This window comes from Microchirus variegatus (assembly GCF_963457635.1).
Source record: "Microchirus variegatus genome assembly, chromosome: 2".
Taxonomy (NCBI): Eukaryota; Metazoa; Chordata; class Actinopteri; order Pleuronectiformes; family Soleidae; genus Microchirus; species Microchirus variegatus.
The window spans coordinates 32387617-32407523 of NC_139803.1; the positions used below are offsets into that span (position 1 = coordinate 32387617).

The 19907-nt window shown below is 40.0% G+C and overlaps 2 protein-coding genes across 2 annotated transcripts; both read left to right on the forward strand.

The window, feature by feature from the left end:
• Positions 1 to 3904: 3904 nt before the first annotated feature.
• Positions 3905 to 5035, forward strand: LOC310941424 (G-protein coupled receptor 151; the record flags this gene model as incomplete). Its single annotated transcript, XM_083906597.1, has 1 exon — positions 3905 to 5035. The coding sequence occupies one exon, from the start codon at positions 3905 to 3907 to the stop codon at positions 5033 to 5035; it is 1131 nt and encodes a 376-aa protein (XP_083762723.1).
• Positions 5036 to 12421: 7386 nt separating this feature from the next.
• mavs (mitochondrial antiviral signaling protein) lies at positions 12422 to 19899 on the forward strand. Its single transcript, XM_083885907.1, has 5 exons — positions 12422 to 12487; positions 15150 to 15272; positions 15640 to 15820; positions 16609 to 17297; positions 18181 to 19899. The coding sequence occupies exons 2-5, from the start codon at positions 15150 to 15152 to the stop codon at positions 18943 to 18945; spliced, it is 1758 nt and encodes a 585-aa protein (XP_083742033.1). The 5' UTR covers positions 12422 to 12487; the 3' UTR covers positions 18946 to 19899.
• The last annotated feature ends 8 nt before the right edge of the window (positions 19900 to 19907 follow it).

Consider the following 19907-nt stretch of genomic DNA (forward strand, 5'->3'; position numbering starts at 1 on the left):
TGGATTTATTGAATAATTGAAGTCTGAGGAAACAAAAGAATGTGTCTTGACTAAGACGATAATTAGTTTTTTCAAGTAAACAAGTCCAAATAAAAAGAGCGAGTAGATAGTGCCATTCATAGTCCGATTACTTCTGCATGCATACTTAAGTCGGACTGGAGTCAGACTTTTCGTTCCACACATGCTCCAAAAATGTCCTCCCTCATCTTTGACCCGGAAGTCAAAGTAGACGACATATATTAAGCAGGTATAGTCCGACTAAGACTAGCTCTATTTTAGTCGGATTAACATGACATTATTGAAACTGAATTTTTGTTTTCATTACTTAGTCTGACTAAAATTGGACTTTTGACACATGTAAACACACACTGAGTGTTTTTATTCTGTCTCAGATGAGTTTCAGGAGAACTCAGTGATGTTTCTGCGAGTTTCTTCTTCATTGTGTTACTTTCAGGCATAGGTGGAAAGCGTACCGAAGTCTGAGGAAACAACACTGTATCTACATGCATGTTAAAAGTCCAGTTTTAGTCAGACTAAGACAATAATTTGTTTCTCTTAATGTCATGCAAAAACGTAAGTCAATAAAAAAAGGGCTAGCCTTAGTTGGACTAAAACACTGAGATAATGTAATTCATATTCCGATTTCTCTTGCATGTATATGCTTAGTCAGACTTTTCGTTCCACACATGCTCCAAAAATGTCCCCCCCCGTCTTTGACGCGGAAGTAGAAGCAGACAACGCATATTATCCAGGTATGTTAGTCCGACTTCGACTAGGTATATTTTAGATGAACTAATACAGGGCTATTCAACTAAAATGTCCGTACAAAATTAGAGGTAAAATTAGAGGTAACAATATAAACATTAAGGTGCAATGGCCACAATAGGCTATTTTAGCAGAAATAAAGTTATAGTACCAACAAGACACGGGTGCCGCTACAGTTGGCTCATATTGCAAAATATTCTGGTACAAACATAGGCTGCCTACAATTACAGCTGTACTAGTATTTGCCAAAAAGTGTTGCAAAGTGCCAAAAATAGGCAAAGCTACGGTTTTATTGGATTTTTAATAATACATTATGGGTTAATGGGCTGCGGGCCGGTCCAAATTGCTTGAAGGGCCGGATCTGGCCCCCGGGCCTTAAGTTGAATAGCCTTGGATACACGATAATGTGTTTACATGACATGAAGAAAACTGAATTATTGTCTTAGCCGGACTAAGACTGGACTGGAGTGTACCTGAGTGTTTTTAGTCTGTGTCAGATGAGTTTTAAATATATCTACAAAATACAATCATGTTTGTCAACAAAAACACACTTTTGTATAATAATGAATGACCTTGTTGTTGAACAATTTACACACAGTTCCAGTTATGTTGGATTAAAAGTACACATGTTCGCATTTTATCTCTCGTTTCAGTGGCATCGGTGTGCCGAGCGGCTCGTATTCTTAGCCTGGCTGTCTAAGTCCACTACATAATAATTATCCATGATTACTGCACACTGTGAGGGCTGAGCCCCTGCCCATGCTTTCATCCCTCTAAATACCACCAGGGCCATTTTCTGCCTCTGAAAAATCCCACCTTTGTGACTCCTCATTCATTAGACAGACGTGGAGCTCCAGAGTCACTTTAAACCCTCTCCGTCCTTCCATATCTCTCTCTCTCTCTCTCTCTACATCATGATGTCTCACATTCTCCAAACCCCATACTGTGATCGTGGTGCCGGTCTCCTAGCAACCGGCCCTGTAAGAGGAGGTGACAGCATTTGCATTACCACCACCTCCACCTCCTCACCCTTCCTCCCCTTCACCATCCGGATGCTCTTCAAGTCTCGTAAACACTCTTCGCTCTGTGGTGCCATCGCTATCAGGGTCACCGTGTGTGTGTGTGTATGTGTGTGTTGGCCTGATTAGCATGAATGTTAGTCCTGTAAGTAAAACAGACACAAGACTGTGTGTGTGATTTAAGTTGATTTTTATTTATTTATTTAAAATAAACAAACAAGGCTCCATAAGGACACGTGTCCAAGGTAAAAATGTATTGTTTCTGATGTGTTGTCTATGTTTTCATATTTCCTGGTGTTTATTACCTTTTGTTTTTAATTTCCTCATTGTAAGGCTAATACAGGATTATCTTATCTTAACTTGTCCTGTCTTATATTATCTTGTCTTATCGCATCTTGTTTTATCTTAACGTGTCTTATCTTATCTTATGATAACTTGTCTTATCCTATCTTATCTTAACTTGTCTTGCCTTAAGGCCACATTACACTTCTCCGACTGCGTAATGCGTTATCCGACTGCGTAACCACGGAGACCCCTCGAGCCTTCATACTTCTCCGTCGTGGTGACGGATACGTACTGCAATTTCCCGCCCGATCAGTAGGGGTCGCTACGAAAGGTTGTTGTGCTTTTGGCTACAGTGAGCAATAGCGTCCGAGAGAGAAAGACTGTGGAAGCGGAATAACATTGAAACAATGGCCATTTCTCACTTTTCTGTGTCACGGAACATAGTTTTAAGATCATTTGAGGCGAGAAATTGGCCATTTAGAGTCTAAACATGTGCTGTGTGTATTGAGATATGACGTATTCATAGTTTGGCAGCGACGTTGTCGGCGGTGATCAGCTCCGCCTCTGTGGACGCTCGGTGCGCACAGTGGCCGGCAGAGAGCAGTGTTAGCTCGGTTTGTCCTGAGGACCAATCGCAGCCCTTGCCGTCTCCGTTGTCCTTTGACGGAGTGACGGACACTTAAATATTTCGTGCAGACGGAGACGACGCAGAGGGCTCTGCGTAACCTACGTAGAGCACTTTACACAGGAGTATAAATTGGGCTTTATCTTGTCTTGTCTCATCTTGCCTTATCGTATCCTATCTTATCTTTACTTGCCTTATCTTATCTTGTCTTAGCTTATCTTGTCTTGCCTTATCTTATCTTTACTTGCCTTATCTTACGGTATGGTATTGGTAAATGGTGTTGTATTTATATAGCGCTTTTCCAGTCTTGATGACCACTCAAAGCTGCTTTACACTACAGTTCCCATTCACCCATTCACTCACACGTTTTTCTATCACTCATCTTTCATACCGGATCAGGATCGTCAGGAGCAACGTGGGGTTAAGTGTCTTGCCCAAGGACACATCGGCTTGTAGACTAGCGGAGCCAGGAATCGAACCCACAACCATCAAGTTGAAAGACGACTCGCTCTCCCACTGAGCCACAGTTGTATGTTGTCTTGCCTTTTCTAATATTTTCATATAGTGTCTTGTTGTTAGTTTACATATGCCTGGGAGTTAAGGGTGAGCTGATGTAAAGTACTCAGTCACAGTATCAGTCTGATCGTGGATAAAATCACTGGATTAACAACAAACACAAGCTTTAAATAATTTCACCCAAATGTCACATACTGGACCTTTAATGGAGAGTCTGTTCCCACTGAGCAGCAGCTGCGTGCCCCTCAGCCATCCCCACTTTTTTGCAGCATGTTGTTATTATTATTTAAACATTTCATATGGCTGCTCCACGTGTCATCTGTTGCCCGCTTTCTTTTATTCATCAGACAGTGAGATGATTTGTCTCTGACTGTAAGCTCTGATCTCCTGTGAGCTTTTTGAATGTGAACCACATCACGCTGCGCTCACATTTGGGTCTGGCTACAGCCTGGAGCCACACTGGTGAAGAAGTGACGTGAGCGAGCTGACGACGCTAAATGGCAGCACTTGAAATAGCCTGTACCTGCCAGCAGCGCGCGCTTCACCCACTTGGCTGATGCGATCGCGAACGAGCACTTTCGCTTTTGCGTTTCAGCACCGCGACGCGCTGGACAGCTCCTCCATCTACAGAGGAAAACCAGAGAAATTAGAAGTGTATTTTTTACTTTAAGCAGGTGGGAGGTTTGAGAAAAAGATGGGTACAACTAACATCTCCTTCTTTGATTTCATCGGAGGAGTCCAACTTCTCCAGGGCGAGGACACCAGGACAGCCATACCGGTCATCCTCATTGGGATCTGTGTGTCCGGAGCGGTTGGAAATTTGCTGGTTTTGCTGATTTTCACCCGTGACTTCAGGAGCGGACGAGGCTCCGAGGTGAAGGCGCTCCTCGCCTCTTTGGCGTCCACAGACTTGCTGATCCTGCTGCTGTGCGCCCCCGTGCGCGCCGTCACCTATTACAAGCAGACGTGGACCATGGGCGCTTTTGTGTGCAGCACCGCGGACTGGTTCCAGCACTCGTGCGTGGTGGCCAAAACTTTCATCCTGGCCCTCACCACCCGGGCCAAGCACACGCTGGCTCCCAGCGCCGCCGCGGGGCCGTGCCGCAGCCCGACGTGGATCCACGGAGCGCTGGTGTTCATCTGGATCGTGGCCATGATGTTCCCGATCCCGCAGATGCTTTTCGCGTCTTTGGTGCCCCACGGCAGCGACGCCGTGTGCGTCTCTGAGATGCCAGCGTGCGCGTCAAACTTCATGAGTTTGTTCTACAAGATTTACCCAACCTCGACCTTCGTGGTGCCGGTCATGTCCACGGTTGCCTACTATACCAAAACCCTGCACACTGCGGTGAACCACGCGCCGAGCCCGCAGCACCAGAGCAAAGTCACCCTGGTTCTTCTGTGTCTGAGCGGCGCTCTGGGGCTGATGCTGCTGCCGGAGTGGGGAACGTTCACCTGGATCAGACTCGGCTACAACAAACCGCCCGTTGGTTTGCTCATCTTTGCGCAAGTCCTGCTTTACGCATGCAGCGCTCTCTCTCCGGTCATCCTGATGACCATGTACGACGATGTGCGCCAGGGACTCATCACCATTTGGTTCCTGGCGACTTGCAGAAGCGCAAAGAAGAACCTCCCCGGCAACAAGTGTCCAAAAACGGAGGGAACCGGAGCGGAGGTGCAGGGCGCGAACGCCGTCGCCAACGCGGTGCCAGCGGAGAACGAGAAGACCTTCCCGGACGTGGAGCACTTCTGGACGGGGCGCAGGAACACGCACGTCGAGGAGGAGCAGGATCCGGTTCCGTGGGAGCGAGAAGAGAAGATGTTGTAGACAATCAGACGTGGAAAGTGTCTTTTTTGAAAAAATCATCTGGTTTCTATATGTGTTGACGCACAGAGCAGACTAGAGCTGCTTTTTTGATAATCAGTCGTTTTGAGTGTATTTTTATTTTCTCAGCTGCTTAAATATTATCTTGTTTTAACAATACATCATTCAAACCGATTCATTTAGGGGGGTTTTGGACCAAAACAAGACATTTGAGGTCATGTTATAGTCAATATTTAAACATTTTGCAACATTTTCTGACATTTTGGTGACCACAAAGCTACAGATCAGTGGATTATGAAAATATTGATTATAGTTGCAGCTCTAGTGCAGACTCTTGGTCTTGTCTTGCATTGGTCAGATGTAAAAATGAACTGGTCATTGTTTTTGCTGTGACACAGTGGATTTTGCACAGTCAGATTAACACTAAAACAATTCAATTCAACATCATTTCAAACTGTATTTAACAGTTTTGATGTCCAGTAGCAATAAAACTGCATTTCTACATTTGTTTGAAAGTAACTGTCACACTTAGACCATATTTTACCATATTTTTACATTTTGGTTTTAGGCTAACACTGAAAACGTTCTTCCAAGTATTAAATATGTTTTAAGTTAAGTTTAATTATGTTTCAGAATGTATTAAACTCTTTTAAGTTACATTTTTTTTAAATGAATTTCTCTAGTGCTAAAGTAACACTTGACAGTCAATATTTAAGTATCTGTAACTTGCATTTAGTGTTGAATTAATACCAAAAAGTTCACTTCAACACATTTCCATAGAACTTTAGTTTTTCTTTTTTAACTCTTAACTCTCTGATTTAACAATATTTCAGTTTGTCTTTAACTCTTTTCATGTTAAATGAACACCTAATCATTCAAAAGTGTTCCTTTGACTCTGCAAAATGCACTGTGTACAGATGTTTCCACATATCTACGTATAGGATATTTGTTCTTGCACTGTCAAGTAGAGAGAGCACCTTCACCAGAGGAGTTTTGTACGAAGATGAATCAAATGTAAATATCCCTCGACCCTCAAGCATCAAAGGGTTTGTTGTGATTGTGGTGTGTGTGTGTGTGTGTGTGTGTGTGTGTGTGTGTGTGACATGGATATTAAAACCCTCTCAAATAAAGACTGTTCTGAGGTTGTTTGAGTTTTTTTTTTAATGCTAACCCTGCCACCAATCCCAACCTTAATCACTCAATAAAATGCAAATGAAACATCACATCAAATCATGAGATGACAGACAGATCACAGATCACTTCTCCATTAAATTGACAACTAATCCAGCAGCACATCTGAGCTCAGAGCATTAATCATATTCAGCCTGTCACGTGTGTGAAGTCTCATCAAACTAATTCATTTTAGTTCACTTAAACGGCCTAAATGCATATATGCATGTTAAAAGTCCAATTTTAGTCAGACTAAGACCATAATTCCGTTTTCTTAACATCATTTAAACACGTTAGTCTGACTAAAATCGAGGTAGACTTAGTCGGACTAACCTAGCCGGATAATGCGATTCATAGTCCGATTACTCCTGCATGTATACACTTAGTCGGACTGGAGTCGGACTTGGTGTCCATTTTCTTTGACCTGGAAGTAGAAGGAGATGATGTATTAACTTAGCACCGTTGCCGGAAAAGAATAAACAACACGATAAGTGTCAGCGAGAGTGAAAGCTACAGAGAAGACCCACTTTTGGACGACGGAGAGACAAGATTTACGCTTCACCGTCCATCTCGCTGTCGCCTGTTTGTTTTGCCGTGACGTAAAGGTCAACAGGAAACTGATTCAATACGCACTAGCTTATACAGAGCTACAGTGCCACCTATGGATGCGGAGTCAGACGTACACTGCCAATAAATCGATTTTCTCCTTGAAAAAACTCAGCTTTCTGTAAATTCCTTCTATATTTCAAAATAAATCATCATACTGTAACTCATATACTGTAAATGTATGACATCTTTAAAAACTATGAGGTTTTAGCTCCTACATCCTCCCTGAAATCAATGGATTAAACGCCAAGTGTGTTTGTCCTGTGTCTTGACTGGATGGTCTAATCTGTGCTTTGTCAGGATTAAAACACTGACTGAACCGAACATAACATTGTTTATACTCACACATCACAGCTTTCGGTGCACGAGTGACTTTCTCTTCATTATGTTCCTTCACTTTTAGTTTGCTCTTATTGGCAGCACTCAGCCTCCATCTTTAAATAATGCAGGAAGAAAAAACACTGTGGGGCAAATGTGGGATAATTATTTTTTCTTTTTAATTGAATGGTCAGATTGATTGGCTGGGGAAAAGTTAGCATCACATTCTCCCTCAGTCATAATGACAGAGTAAAAAAAAATCTAAATGAATGAAATCCCCAGTGACTCAAGGGCAGACATTTGGGCACAGGCTCTCTCTATTGTCATACTGTCAATGAATAAATTATGTGCAGGAGCACAATCACACTTTTATTATTATTATTAACCCTGTCCACCTGTAACCTTTCTTTTCATTCAGACTGACGTCAAATGTCAAATCTGCCGCGGCGTCCGTCAGAACTGCAGGTGACCACTGCTTTACTGGTAAGGAAAAAAAAGAAAAAGAAAGAAAGAAAAGAAGCAGGCTTCTTTTCATGACCCACTGAAAGGTTACACTGACGCAGACGCACGGCAAAACTGCAAATGCAGTGCAACCTTTTGTCCATTTTTGTTTGTGGGCTTTGGGTGACGCTCACATGATCGTCGAAAGGATGTTGTTCGGGTTTGAGTACAAACCAGGAAGTCAGTCCACGTGGCAAACACATCCGACAAGGAGTAGTAGCACAGTACAGGCAGACTAAGTTTAATTCAGTTCTCTTAAAGTCATGTAAACATATTAGTCCGACTACAATCGATCTAGTCTTAGTCAGACTAACCAAGCTGGGTGATACGATTCATAGTCTGATTACTCCTGTATGTTTATGCTTAGTTGGAGTTATTGACTCTTGTTTGGTGTCATTTATTTTGACTGAATTATTGAAGTCTGAGGAAACACAACAGTTAGTGTGTACATACATATGTTGAAAGTCCAATTTTAGTCGTAGTCTGACTAAAATTGAGCTAGTCTTAGTCGGACTAAAACATACCTGGATGATGTGATTCATAGTCCGATTACTCCTGCATGTATACGCTTAGTTGGACTGGAGTTGGACTGGAGTTGGACTGGAATTGGACGGGAGTTGGACTGGAGTTGGACTTCTGTGTTCTGCACATGCACCAAAATGTCCTCCCCGGTCTTTGACCTGGAAGTAGGAGACAACATATAAACTCTAGTCCACTTCTTCACTTAGCAGAGCCTTAGCTTATCATTTCCCACATTCAGCCGGTAAATGTTTTCTCAGTTTATGTGACTAAAGAAGTCACAAAATAAATATTATTATTATATTACTCAGACTCGGCAAGATGTCCGGTTGCCTTTTTTATGAGCATCATCATATTCTGATTTATTTTGATTTTATGGCTGTAGAATTGTCAAAAAAGAGGATGGTAAGTTGTCGGTGCAACATGGTGGCCTCAATAAAGTAAGGCCCGATATTTCATCATGAGATTGCAATAAATGTTATTTGTGGCGATACTTTAATACTTACTTTAATTTCAGAACGAAAGTGTTCATTTTGAAGTGAAACGATGATATAGTTTACAACAAAAGCATGTATTTGTGTTGCAAATTAGTCTTTAAATGAAAAAAAAAAAACATAAACATTGGACAATATGTCGCCACCAAACATCCCTGACTCCCTAAACGTCAGCCTCTGTGTTTGAAACAGTTTCATACGTGCAGCATGCTGCCTATAATACCATGATGTGTCTAATGAACAATAATGAAGCCCGTTATGTCATTTTCAATGCAGTCATTAATGCACTCAGCTTTACTCTACGAGGTCATATAAACATTATCCTGGCAAAGCAGACACTGAGCTGCCTTTAGGGGATAAAAGTCCTGTTTCTACTGCTTCACAGAGGAGGAGCTACCTTCATTCATTCACTCATCTTCTACCACTTTATCCTCCATATGAGGGTTGTGGGAGGGCACTGGTGTCAATCCCAGCTGACATAAGGCAAGAGACGGGGTCCACTGTGAACACCAGCAAACCATAATACCAACTCTTCTTCTTCTTCTGATTTTATTTGGTAGTAACGAGTAACAAAGATAGTTAGGATAGGAAATGTCGTGGAGTAAAAAGTAAAAGTAATTTCCGGAGATAAATGTGTTATTTGATCATCAATCCCACAACAGAGGAAGTTGGGATTCAAAGAAAATAAAAGCCCTCTGTCAAGTTTTATGAGTAAAATATCTGAAAAAAATAAAATACTTAAATAAAATTGGTTGAATTAAACAAACACAGTAGCGTCATAATGATTTTACGTTCTCCGACCAAGTGGGAAAATAAATGACTGAAACACAGAAGCACAGAAATGAAGTATTTATACTTATGCCTAATCCCATAATCTGCATGTTTTTGGCCTGTCGGAGGAAACCGGACAAAACCAACGCACACACAGGAAGAACATGCAAACTCTGCAAGGCTCTTGTTCTGACCGGGTTGTGAACCTGGCTCTTTCTGCTGCAAAGGCAGGAGTGAGTTGCCTGCAGCATGTACATAAATAAATACTGTACCGTGAAAAGTGAAAAAAAAATGAAAGCCATCTCATTCATCATTCATGCAGTCATATGTTGGATCAAGGGTGAGCCGTCTGAGTGAAAGAGTGAACTGATGAACTTAAACCGAGATCTGAACTCATGACTGCTAATTCACGCTGAGAGTTTTATTTTTTAAAAGTCAGTGTTTATTAGTTTATTAGCCGAGGGAGAAAACACGGAGAATGATGAGATGTTTTCTTTTGTTTGTTTCCACTTCACTATTAAAGCTGAGTGATACTCAGAGATCTGTTTTTTTGGGCCGACGCCATATTTTTCTTTTCATCTGGGCTTGTTTTTGAAGCTAAAGGGCCTGTGAAAACCAGCACAGTCTCTGCTCTTATTGAGACATACATGGTGTTTTTCCTTCTCACTCAGGCGTGATGGATTGCTGACGCTGCCTCGGGGTCGATGTGGTTTTATTTCTGTGCGTCTGTGTCCTCCTCCTCCCTGCTACGAAGCAACTGTCCTGCGAGACGAGGAAGGCTCGATATATACAGCTTATGTATGTACATATGTATATTAAAAGTCTGATCATATATATGAAAGTCTACATATATATGAAAATCTGAATATATATATGAAAGTCTACATATATATATGAAAGTCTACATATATATTAAAAGTCTGAATATATATATATATATATATGATAGTCTGAATATATATGAAAAGTCTAAATCTATATATATATGATAGTCTGAATATATATATGATAGTCTGAATATATATATGATAGTCTGAATATATATGAAAGTGTATATATATATATGAAAAGTCTGAATATATATATATAAATGTCTGAATATATATGAAAATTCTGAATATACATGAAAAGTCTGGATATATATATGATAATCTGAATATATATGAAAAGTCTGAATATATATATATATATATATTTATGAAAGTCTGAATATATATATATATGATAGTCTGAATATATATATAAAAATCTGAATATACATGAATAGAATATATATATGAAAGTCTGAATATATATGAAAAGTCTGAATATATATATAAAAGTCTGAATATATATGAAAAGTCTGAATATATACATATATGATAGTCTGAATATATATGAAATGTCAGAATATATATATATATATATAATAGTCTGAATATATATATATAAAAGTCTGAATATATATATAAAAGTCTGAATATATATGAAAAGTCTGAATATATATGAAAAGTCTGAATATATATGAAAAGTCTGAATATATATATATATGATAGTCTGAATATATATATATAAATAGAAAGTCTGTATATATATGAAAGTCTGAATATAAATATGATAGTCTGAATATGTATATATATATATATATATATAAACGTCTGAATATATATGAACATTCTGAATATATATGAAAGTATACATATATATGAACGTCTACATATATATGAAAAGTCTGAATAAATATACATATATAAAAGTCTGAACATATATATATATATATATATAAATGGAAAGTCTGCTCCTTATACTTAATACTGTTCATTTCTTGCTGATTGAATTACATGTAGAAACCTGCTGGCTCATTGTGTGAGTTAGTGGCGCCACCTTCTGGTTTAAAACGAGCATGTAGGCCAGATATTTAACTCAGTCTTGCTGCTCTTTTCAGGTCATATAAAGTCAAATATTGTATGTTTTTATTATTATTCGGCAGATGCTGCAGACTGAAGTGAGCCTCTCTGTTGACTCTATCTATCTATAAAAACAATACAAATCAAATCCAACAATAAAATCTATTGTTTTATCCGTTTACACTCTTCAGTGCTCCGGCACAGGATCAATAAAATGCATCTTATCTTCTTTCGATTTGGAGAATTCCTGGCATCAAGCATTAAAAATGTGACGCTGATAATGGTTAACATTATAAAGAGATAACATACGGCATGGTTTTCAGTGATTTTTGTGTGTTTCCTTCACAGCCAGATTATTTGCATGCATCTTTATTATGGTAGTGCAGATTATATTACATATATATCAGTCATATCTGACAGATTATTTACTTGTACCATTTCTTTGGTCCTATGTCAGATGGGATTAATGACAAAAGATTTAATTAATCATTCATCTAAATTACATGTTCAAAAGGGTGTGGGAAGAATTCCAAAATTATCAGGTCCCACCTCTTCTCCCTTTACTTTATATTTTATTCTCAATTAAGCATATTAGCATTGTCATTATTTAGACTTCGATATCACCATATGCACAAAACTCCTATCAATAGCAATAGTATTAGTAGTACTTATAGTATTAGTGGTGATATTATAGTTATCATTCTATAATTATAAATAAAGTAAAGAACAGAGGCATGCTAAAATACAGAAATTCACTAAAAAAAAAAAAAAACACTAATAAAAACACTATAATTAATGCGTCATATATAAATACATAGATACATAAGTACAGAAATCATAATCTGATGGGGATTAGGATCAGGGATTAGAGATGTATGTAAAACCAGCATCAGAAGCAGATTCCATATAATTCCACAGTCATCCATCACAGCAAAGGACAGGTCGCAGCAAGGGTCGAGATTAGACAAACCCCGCCCTCTTTTCCCCACCCCCTCCCTAAACCTCTCCTATTGGCCTCCGGATGTGATTGACGGCACTGTCGTCCAATAGCAACCGAGCTTGCTCCTACCCTCCCCACCACCCGGACGACGAACCTTTTGCGCAGATGTGGGTGTGTGTGTGAAGGAGACACAGATCAGGAATAGCAGTTGCAGAGAGTCACGAACTTCTGAGGCACGACAACACGCGAGGTGAGCCTTAAATCGTCTTATATCACGACATATTAACGTAAAAGAGGAATGTATTAACTTTAACTGAGTGTTTAAGTCAATATGTATGTGTTAGTTGACGGCGAAGGCAGGAAAGCGGCGACATTAGCTAAGTTATGTCGTACTTTTTAGCTAATGCAAAGTAGCTTGGACACAACCTTAATCACTTACAACTGTCAAGACGATTTTTGTGTTTTCTTAACACGGTTTTTACTCTCTATCTTGTAAATGCAGCCATTTTAACTCCATAAGTCGCTTTATTTTACCCCAAAATACACATTTTTTTCCAATATAGAGACATTTAAAAGTGCCTGCTGTCCTTGTTTTTAATGCACAACTTTATTTTTAAAATCATTTGCCTCGTCTTTTTTTTAGTCTTCATAGGCGTTGAATGTATTCTTACTGTACATTTCTACAATAAGACTGTTCAAGACTTTATTCTCATAATCCCCCAGCGTGTTATGTGCGTTAAAATAGCCGTTAAAAGCCTTACCAACCGTTCAAAACACGCTTTAAATCTACCTTTAAACCGTTAGAGAGCATTTCTGCTAAGTACAGGCAGTTATCAGTCTCAGATATCCTTGTTTTTAATGTTAAACTGCATTTGTGTGTCATAATCCTGTAAAGTATGTAATATAAAGACAGTTGAGTTGTTATATTTCTCAGTCTTTTAAAGTCATAATAGGTTATTGCTATGTTATTGCTATACATACTTGAATCACTCTCCTTGGCTTTCTATTTCCCTTGTTGTTTATGCTGGTCATGACATTTTTTTTTTTAATTTTTTTTTTAACGATACTTTTCTTTCTTTTGAGTCAAAATAAGCACAAACTCACATAGGTCTCATGTCTGAATGTCATGTCTCCAGATTAACTCCTGTGTAAGATTTTGTGTGACTAAATTAGAAAAGGTTTTCATGGAATAACTGGAAGACATGTGACCCAGTCTATTGTAAATCCAAGGACACAGGCAGGAAAATGACCTGTGCAGTTAGAGGTCATTCAATTCATTATTTGCCTTCGTAACAAGCTGCTTTTCTTGTTCCTCTCTCTCTTTCTCACAACCCCTCCCTTGTCGTATTAATCTGTCATCGCTTTACACTCAAGAATATAATCCAACAGTGCAAACATGTTCGTTGTCCTGTAAAGGCCTAGAACATGCAGCAGTGGCAGCATATCTACCTCACAGACTGTGTGCGTGCGTGTGTTAGGTAGATCATGGCCTCTTTGGGCTAATGATACCACGAGTAAGACTTTGCTCTTTAGTTACTGCGTCTGACAATTGTTCCATTCAGTCAGACTGTGGCTGCTGCTCCTGTTGTAAGTCAGACACATAGCTTACGCTAAACTTTAACTGTTTGACGTGGCTGCTGGTGACCGGACACCCTGCAGAAAGAAAAAGAAAAAAATACGTTCCCCCGACTGAACCTGACAACATATTACTTACTCATTTCACCCAGAGAAACCATTATAAGGGACATTTTTTGAGCTGGTGATTGAGGAATTAACAAGAGAGACTCGTATATGGTAATTGTTGTTGTTCTGTTAAGTTACATTCATAACTCAGTTTGACATTTCTATTGAAAGTGCAGATGTGATATAATGCATATTGGAGAGAACAGCCATAAGTGTTTAGTAAATGTTCAAGTGATCAAGAAATCAAGTGAAGCAATTTTGTGTATTATTTGCTATGGATGGGTCAAAATATCTCTTCCATGTGCAATGCAATAATCAATAAACCATGTTTCACAGACCATCAGTTCATTGGCTTAATTTCAGCATCAGCCATAGAAAAAACATATTAGTCGACCTCCACACCCACGCGTCTTAAGCTGGGGATTTATTGTGGAGCAGAGATGAGCAACACGAGTAGTTAAAGCCATGGAGAACTTGTACAACAAGCAACTACATGTCTGGATACAGCCTCTCAGGTGTGAGAATTTTAATGTGAAGCAAATCCTTAAAAATAATGTTCTCCTAAGTCATGTTTATGCATCCTTGATAACACCAATTTGGGGCTTTGGCCAGCTTGACTTTGTATCTTTCTCTGTTGCCATCATTGATATTCATGGAACACAGTTGCTTAATACAGAGGTGACATTTCTCTCACAGCCCGTTTAGGGAATCATGTTTGGGAGATTCCTACTCCACATTTAACATACTATCTGTGTGATTTAAAGGTAAAGTGATGAACATATTAAAGTTGGAGATAATTATTCAGTCATTAACCCACACCTGTTCACCTTGTTCTTGCTTTAAACAGCTGCAACCTTGAAAAGTCAGGGGCTTTTCCTCCCAGTGGTGGAAACACAGATTGCAGAGGCTCTGCAGAGAGTCACATACTTTAATGTGCCAAGTGAAACTAGAAGGAAACCTCAGTGTTTTCCTTTTCCACAGGAAGGCTCATCATCACTCACACTTACATTTTCACTATCTATACAATTATAGTCTTGTGAATTACTGATCTGTGGTTATTGCAGATCACACACAGATCAGGTTTTCTTTGCTAGGTTTTACAGGTGCTTTCCACATCCACTTATATGAAGTAAGACAGGAAGTGACTTAATGGTATAATGTCTTGCCAGCAGAATAACAAGAAAATGTTTAACTCTTTCCTGTCTTTGTGTTTTTGTCTCCTTTCACAGATGGCGTTTGCCAGTGACAAACTGTACAATGGATACCTGCGGCGAAGAATGCCAGCCATTGTATCCAAGGTGAAAGTGAAGGAAATAATGGTCTACCTGCCTTGCCTCACCGCTCACGACAGGGTACGTTTCATTTGTTGCCAGGAGAATGTGACAGGTTTCGATCTCATGGTTGTTTAAATTATGTTGAAATACCATTATGTATTAATACTAGTTAGGCACTCCACTCACTCACTCACTCACTCACTCACTCACTCACTCACTCACTCACTCACTCACTCTAGATGCTGAGGGGGGATGCTGTCGATGACATTGAAAGTGAGGAGCAGGATCTTATACATGATCTGATATTTGATAGGAAGCCAGTGAAGTTGCTGCAGGACAGCAAATAATATATCTACAAAACGGCATTTTGTGATAACGGTGTGTTACTGAGAGTGATACCTATGTTTTTGTTTTTTTTAAATGTTTGAATTAAATGTAATTGCAGGAAAATATCGAGGCTAAAAGAGAGACGTATGGGAACTTTGACGCCATGGTGCTTCTCCTGGACTGTCTGAAGAGGAGGGAGAATTGGCCCGAGCAGTTTATTGAAGCTCTGGAGGCGTGTGAACACCCAACTATTGCAGCTGAGATCAGAGCAGAATACGACACTCTGAGAGGAGTTGACAGTAAGTCCATTTATCATTATTGGAGAAAAAAATGTAAATTGTCTAAATATATGGGCATCAATTATCAGCAACTGGTTTTACTTTTTTGATAAACGTATATGTTTATATGAATATGACCAATTCGCATGGGATAAGAAATCTCAGTGGGAGGGGTAATTCGATTTATGCAACTGAATGCTTCTTCCAGTGCCTCCATGCTTGAAAATCCACAGAAAAGTACTTGTGAACTGGCTATGACGGATTATTTAAAATTAAAATGAATCCTGTATGAATAGGGCTTAAGTCAGTGTCTTGGCAAAATAACATTTTCTCTTTAGCAAACACACACAGATATACATTTTTATCTTTAGCACACACATACATACACATTCCTTCACACAGGTACCCCATTCATACATGCACACCTCCCTAACACTTAAATCTTAATACACATAATCCTCTTGGCACATTTTATTACACCTATACAGCTCTTACACAGAACAGACCAGTCTGGGGTCCAAGGTCAACCAGCTGCACACAGCATAGAGCCACAACAATATATCTGCAGGTTTTTCTCTCATCCTTTTCAGAGCCATCTTAGACTTGCCTCAGAACGGTTGTCTTTTGGTTGTCTCTCTCTTTGCAAAGAATAAACCGACGCTACAGCCCAGTTGCTTTTTCATCCAACTTTATTTCCACATCAGACATCTCAGACAAACAATTGCCACAACAGTCAGGTAGGCTCTCAGAGCTTTTGTCCTGTGCATTCATAACTTATTTAAATGACCACTTTGTTTGCTTTGTCCTAGATTCCAGCCCCAGCTCCCCTTCCACCACTGTCACAAGAGCACACGTCCATCCAGCACCACCAGCCGGACATCTGTCTGGTCCAGACAGCGCTGCTACAGCTGTTGCTGCACCAGCAGAAGCATCAGCTCCTCCAGAGCCAGCTGCTCAGATCTCACCTCCTCTGGAGGTCCCCATGCTTTCACCACAGAGCCCATCAGAGCAGCAGCCCAACAGACCCAAGGCTGTTTCTCCACCCGAGCCTGTCCCTGAGCCTTCACAGCCAAGTGAAACTGAAGTGGCAGCCCTTCCATCAACACCTCCTCCCTCCCCAGAGACCCCACACACTCCAGCTGACAGTCCACAGAAAGAGGAGGAGGTCATTGCTCGCCAGGAGCCAGAGGAAAACTCTGAGACATCCATGATGGATGTCTCTGAGGAGGTAAACCTGATTCCAGAGGTGATGCCTCCTGGTGTTGGGCTGGTTGAAACATACTCTCCATTGCACCCTGATCCTCTTGAAACAACAGCAAGCACAGAGATCAGACAGCCTGAGAGTCCACCTCAGGTAAACTCAGACGTAACTGATGGATCCTCTTTCCCCACACTGACCCCAGAGAAGCCTCCGGTACAGGACACCATGCCTCCTGTGGACAAAGTACCTGCTGCGGTCCTGGAACCTGAAGAGACATCGGAGCCTCCTACTACACAGGTAAATATCAAATTATCATCAGCCACTGCAAGAACATTGAAATGAGGGATTATAAGTTTATAAATAGTCACTTAAATAAGCCTTTAAAAACCAACAGTGAAAAAAGTAGATGTTGGGCATTTGAAAGTTAATGACAATTAAAAAGAGGGAACGGGTAACGTTTCATGTCACTGCCAGTTCCTGTTTGTTGACTGTTGTTAAAAAATGCAGCATTAGCAAGACACGGGTATGTTTCCTCAAAGCTGGTGTAGTGTTGTGTCATAAATAGCACACATACTGCAGGTCACTGCCTTTCTTGTCATTGTTTTGTACACAGAATCTTGCAGATCTTGTGAATCAACCATTACACTGTGTGTTTGTGCAATTAGTTTTTAATATTGTAACCAAAGTGTTTCAGCTTTAGATTTTCTTTCAATTAATGGTTGGTCTAAAGACATTTAAACATTTGATTTGAACATTTGGTTGGTGTGCAGACACTTTTTGCTTTTTAGCATAGTGTTTCCCAAACGTTCTCTACCAGGACCTGCATTTTAAAGATAGAAAACTATCACGACCCAAATCACAATATAAATCGTGACAAGCAAATTTGTGCATAATGTGGTGACTCATTTACAGCCATATCTGTAAAACCTAATGCAATTTTTAATAAGTGTTAGAGTCATTTCCAAAGTAAATTAATTCAAACTTAATTTCATACATTTCTTTTAAAACATATACGCATAAAATGTTGGGGAACACTCAAAATCAATCTGTGCAGTCCCAATCTTTGGGAAACTGCTGTCAGCCCACATTCATATTTACAAGAGGCACAGTATGTATTTATTTTTTTAAGCCATGCGCCTCTATGTGAAAATATGACGTGTGGCGTTGATTTTTCCCACAGGACATTGAAAACGGCACTGAGACAGAAACAGCAGCCACAGCTTCTCCTCAGCCTGACGATGACGGGATGGACGCCTCCATCGCTGATGACAGCTCTCTGTGTCTCAGCAAGCCCAATGTTCTCATCAGTGTCCCACCACCACCACCCAGTCACAACGGTCCCACTCTCCCTGCATACAACCCACCAGTGGAGCCCTACTCAGGTGACAGCGCCCGGGTGGAAATAAGTGATCCTGCAACAGAGTCACTTTCCGCCTCCTCTGTTCCTGCATGCTCTACTGACACCTCCACCACCAACGACACAGACTCTGGACTGCCATGCCAGGAGAACAGTGTTGCGCCTAACCAACAGGAACCAGCGGAAAACCACCTGGAGTCTACCTGTCAGAGTTTGGAAATGATGGACGTGCAGGAGCATGTGCTGCACTTATCCGAGGATGCGTCCATCCTGGACGGAGATTTTCCTAATTCAGCACAAGTCATCGACTCAATCATCAACGGTGAAGCAGACAGAACAATCACTCCTTGCCCGCTGTCCTCCTTCACCACCATCACTGCTGGTACTGAGTCAAGTTTAAACGCCCACCCTTCACCTGAGCCTGCACTGTCTGTGAATAAACCGGAGCCACAAACACTGCTACCTGCAGAAAAAGGGAGGCACGCCTGTCGAGCAAATATAAAGTACACTGTGGCTGCTGCAGGAGTGGCTGCCTTGGCCCTGGTGATGGCATGGAAGTTTAAGAAAGGGATTTTTTTAAAAGGATGAGAAGATGAAGATGTTAAAGCTTTTAAAAGGGTTTGGTGCCTTATTATAGTCATTGGACTCTGATGGTATGAGGCAGCTGTTTAATGATTAGTCAGAATATTAGCTGCAGGACCTTTGATCATATAATTATTTTCAAGTCAGTTGTTTGGTTGGACCGTGTTTTATGATTTTAATATTGAGTGGTGTTGACCTTTTTAGCAAAGAAAAAACAAATTTTACCCCTTTTTATTCAAGTTACGACTTGCTATGGAGCTTCCTGTGTACGGTTGAGTTCTCAGGTTATTTATGCTGTACACATTTGGTTTGTAGACCACAGCCACTGTGTAGTTATGATATAAATATTTGTATGTGTGATAAGCACTTTGACGATAAGACTGTCTGCGGAGCTCCACCGACGATTATTGTGTCAAAGAGCAAACTATAATTGCATGTGGACCATAGAAGAGAGAAAAGCAGCGTCACACGTCTTATTTTGAAGTGGGAAAAGGTGAAGACAGTTGCTTAACTGTTGGTATTTATTTATGCATATATGTACATTATATAGTTGTGTATGGATATATTAGGAATTAAAATATTTTAAAAGCCACTCATTATATCTAAGATATTCACCAGTCAGTCAGCCTCATGCTGTTAAATCACATATCTTTGCAAATGTATCCAGTTTAATTTTTGAGACCAGTTGTGAAACTAAATTCCATTAGACCAAAGTTTTCTTCAATGGCCCTGTTTCTAATATTTATTTAGATGCTTTTTGCTTCTTTCTTTAGTTGTGGTGTTCTTAGAGGTGTATCTCATAGTTTGCACAAAAACAACCACTTGTCTAAATATTCTACTGTACATGTTGAAGATATTTTTTTCCATAGTTTATTTTAAATAGCATGGAAATCTTAATTTAAAAGGGACATTTTTAACCTTTTAAGAGGAAATTTGGGCTTTAAAGATGTAGATGAAATGTATACCGT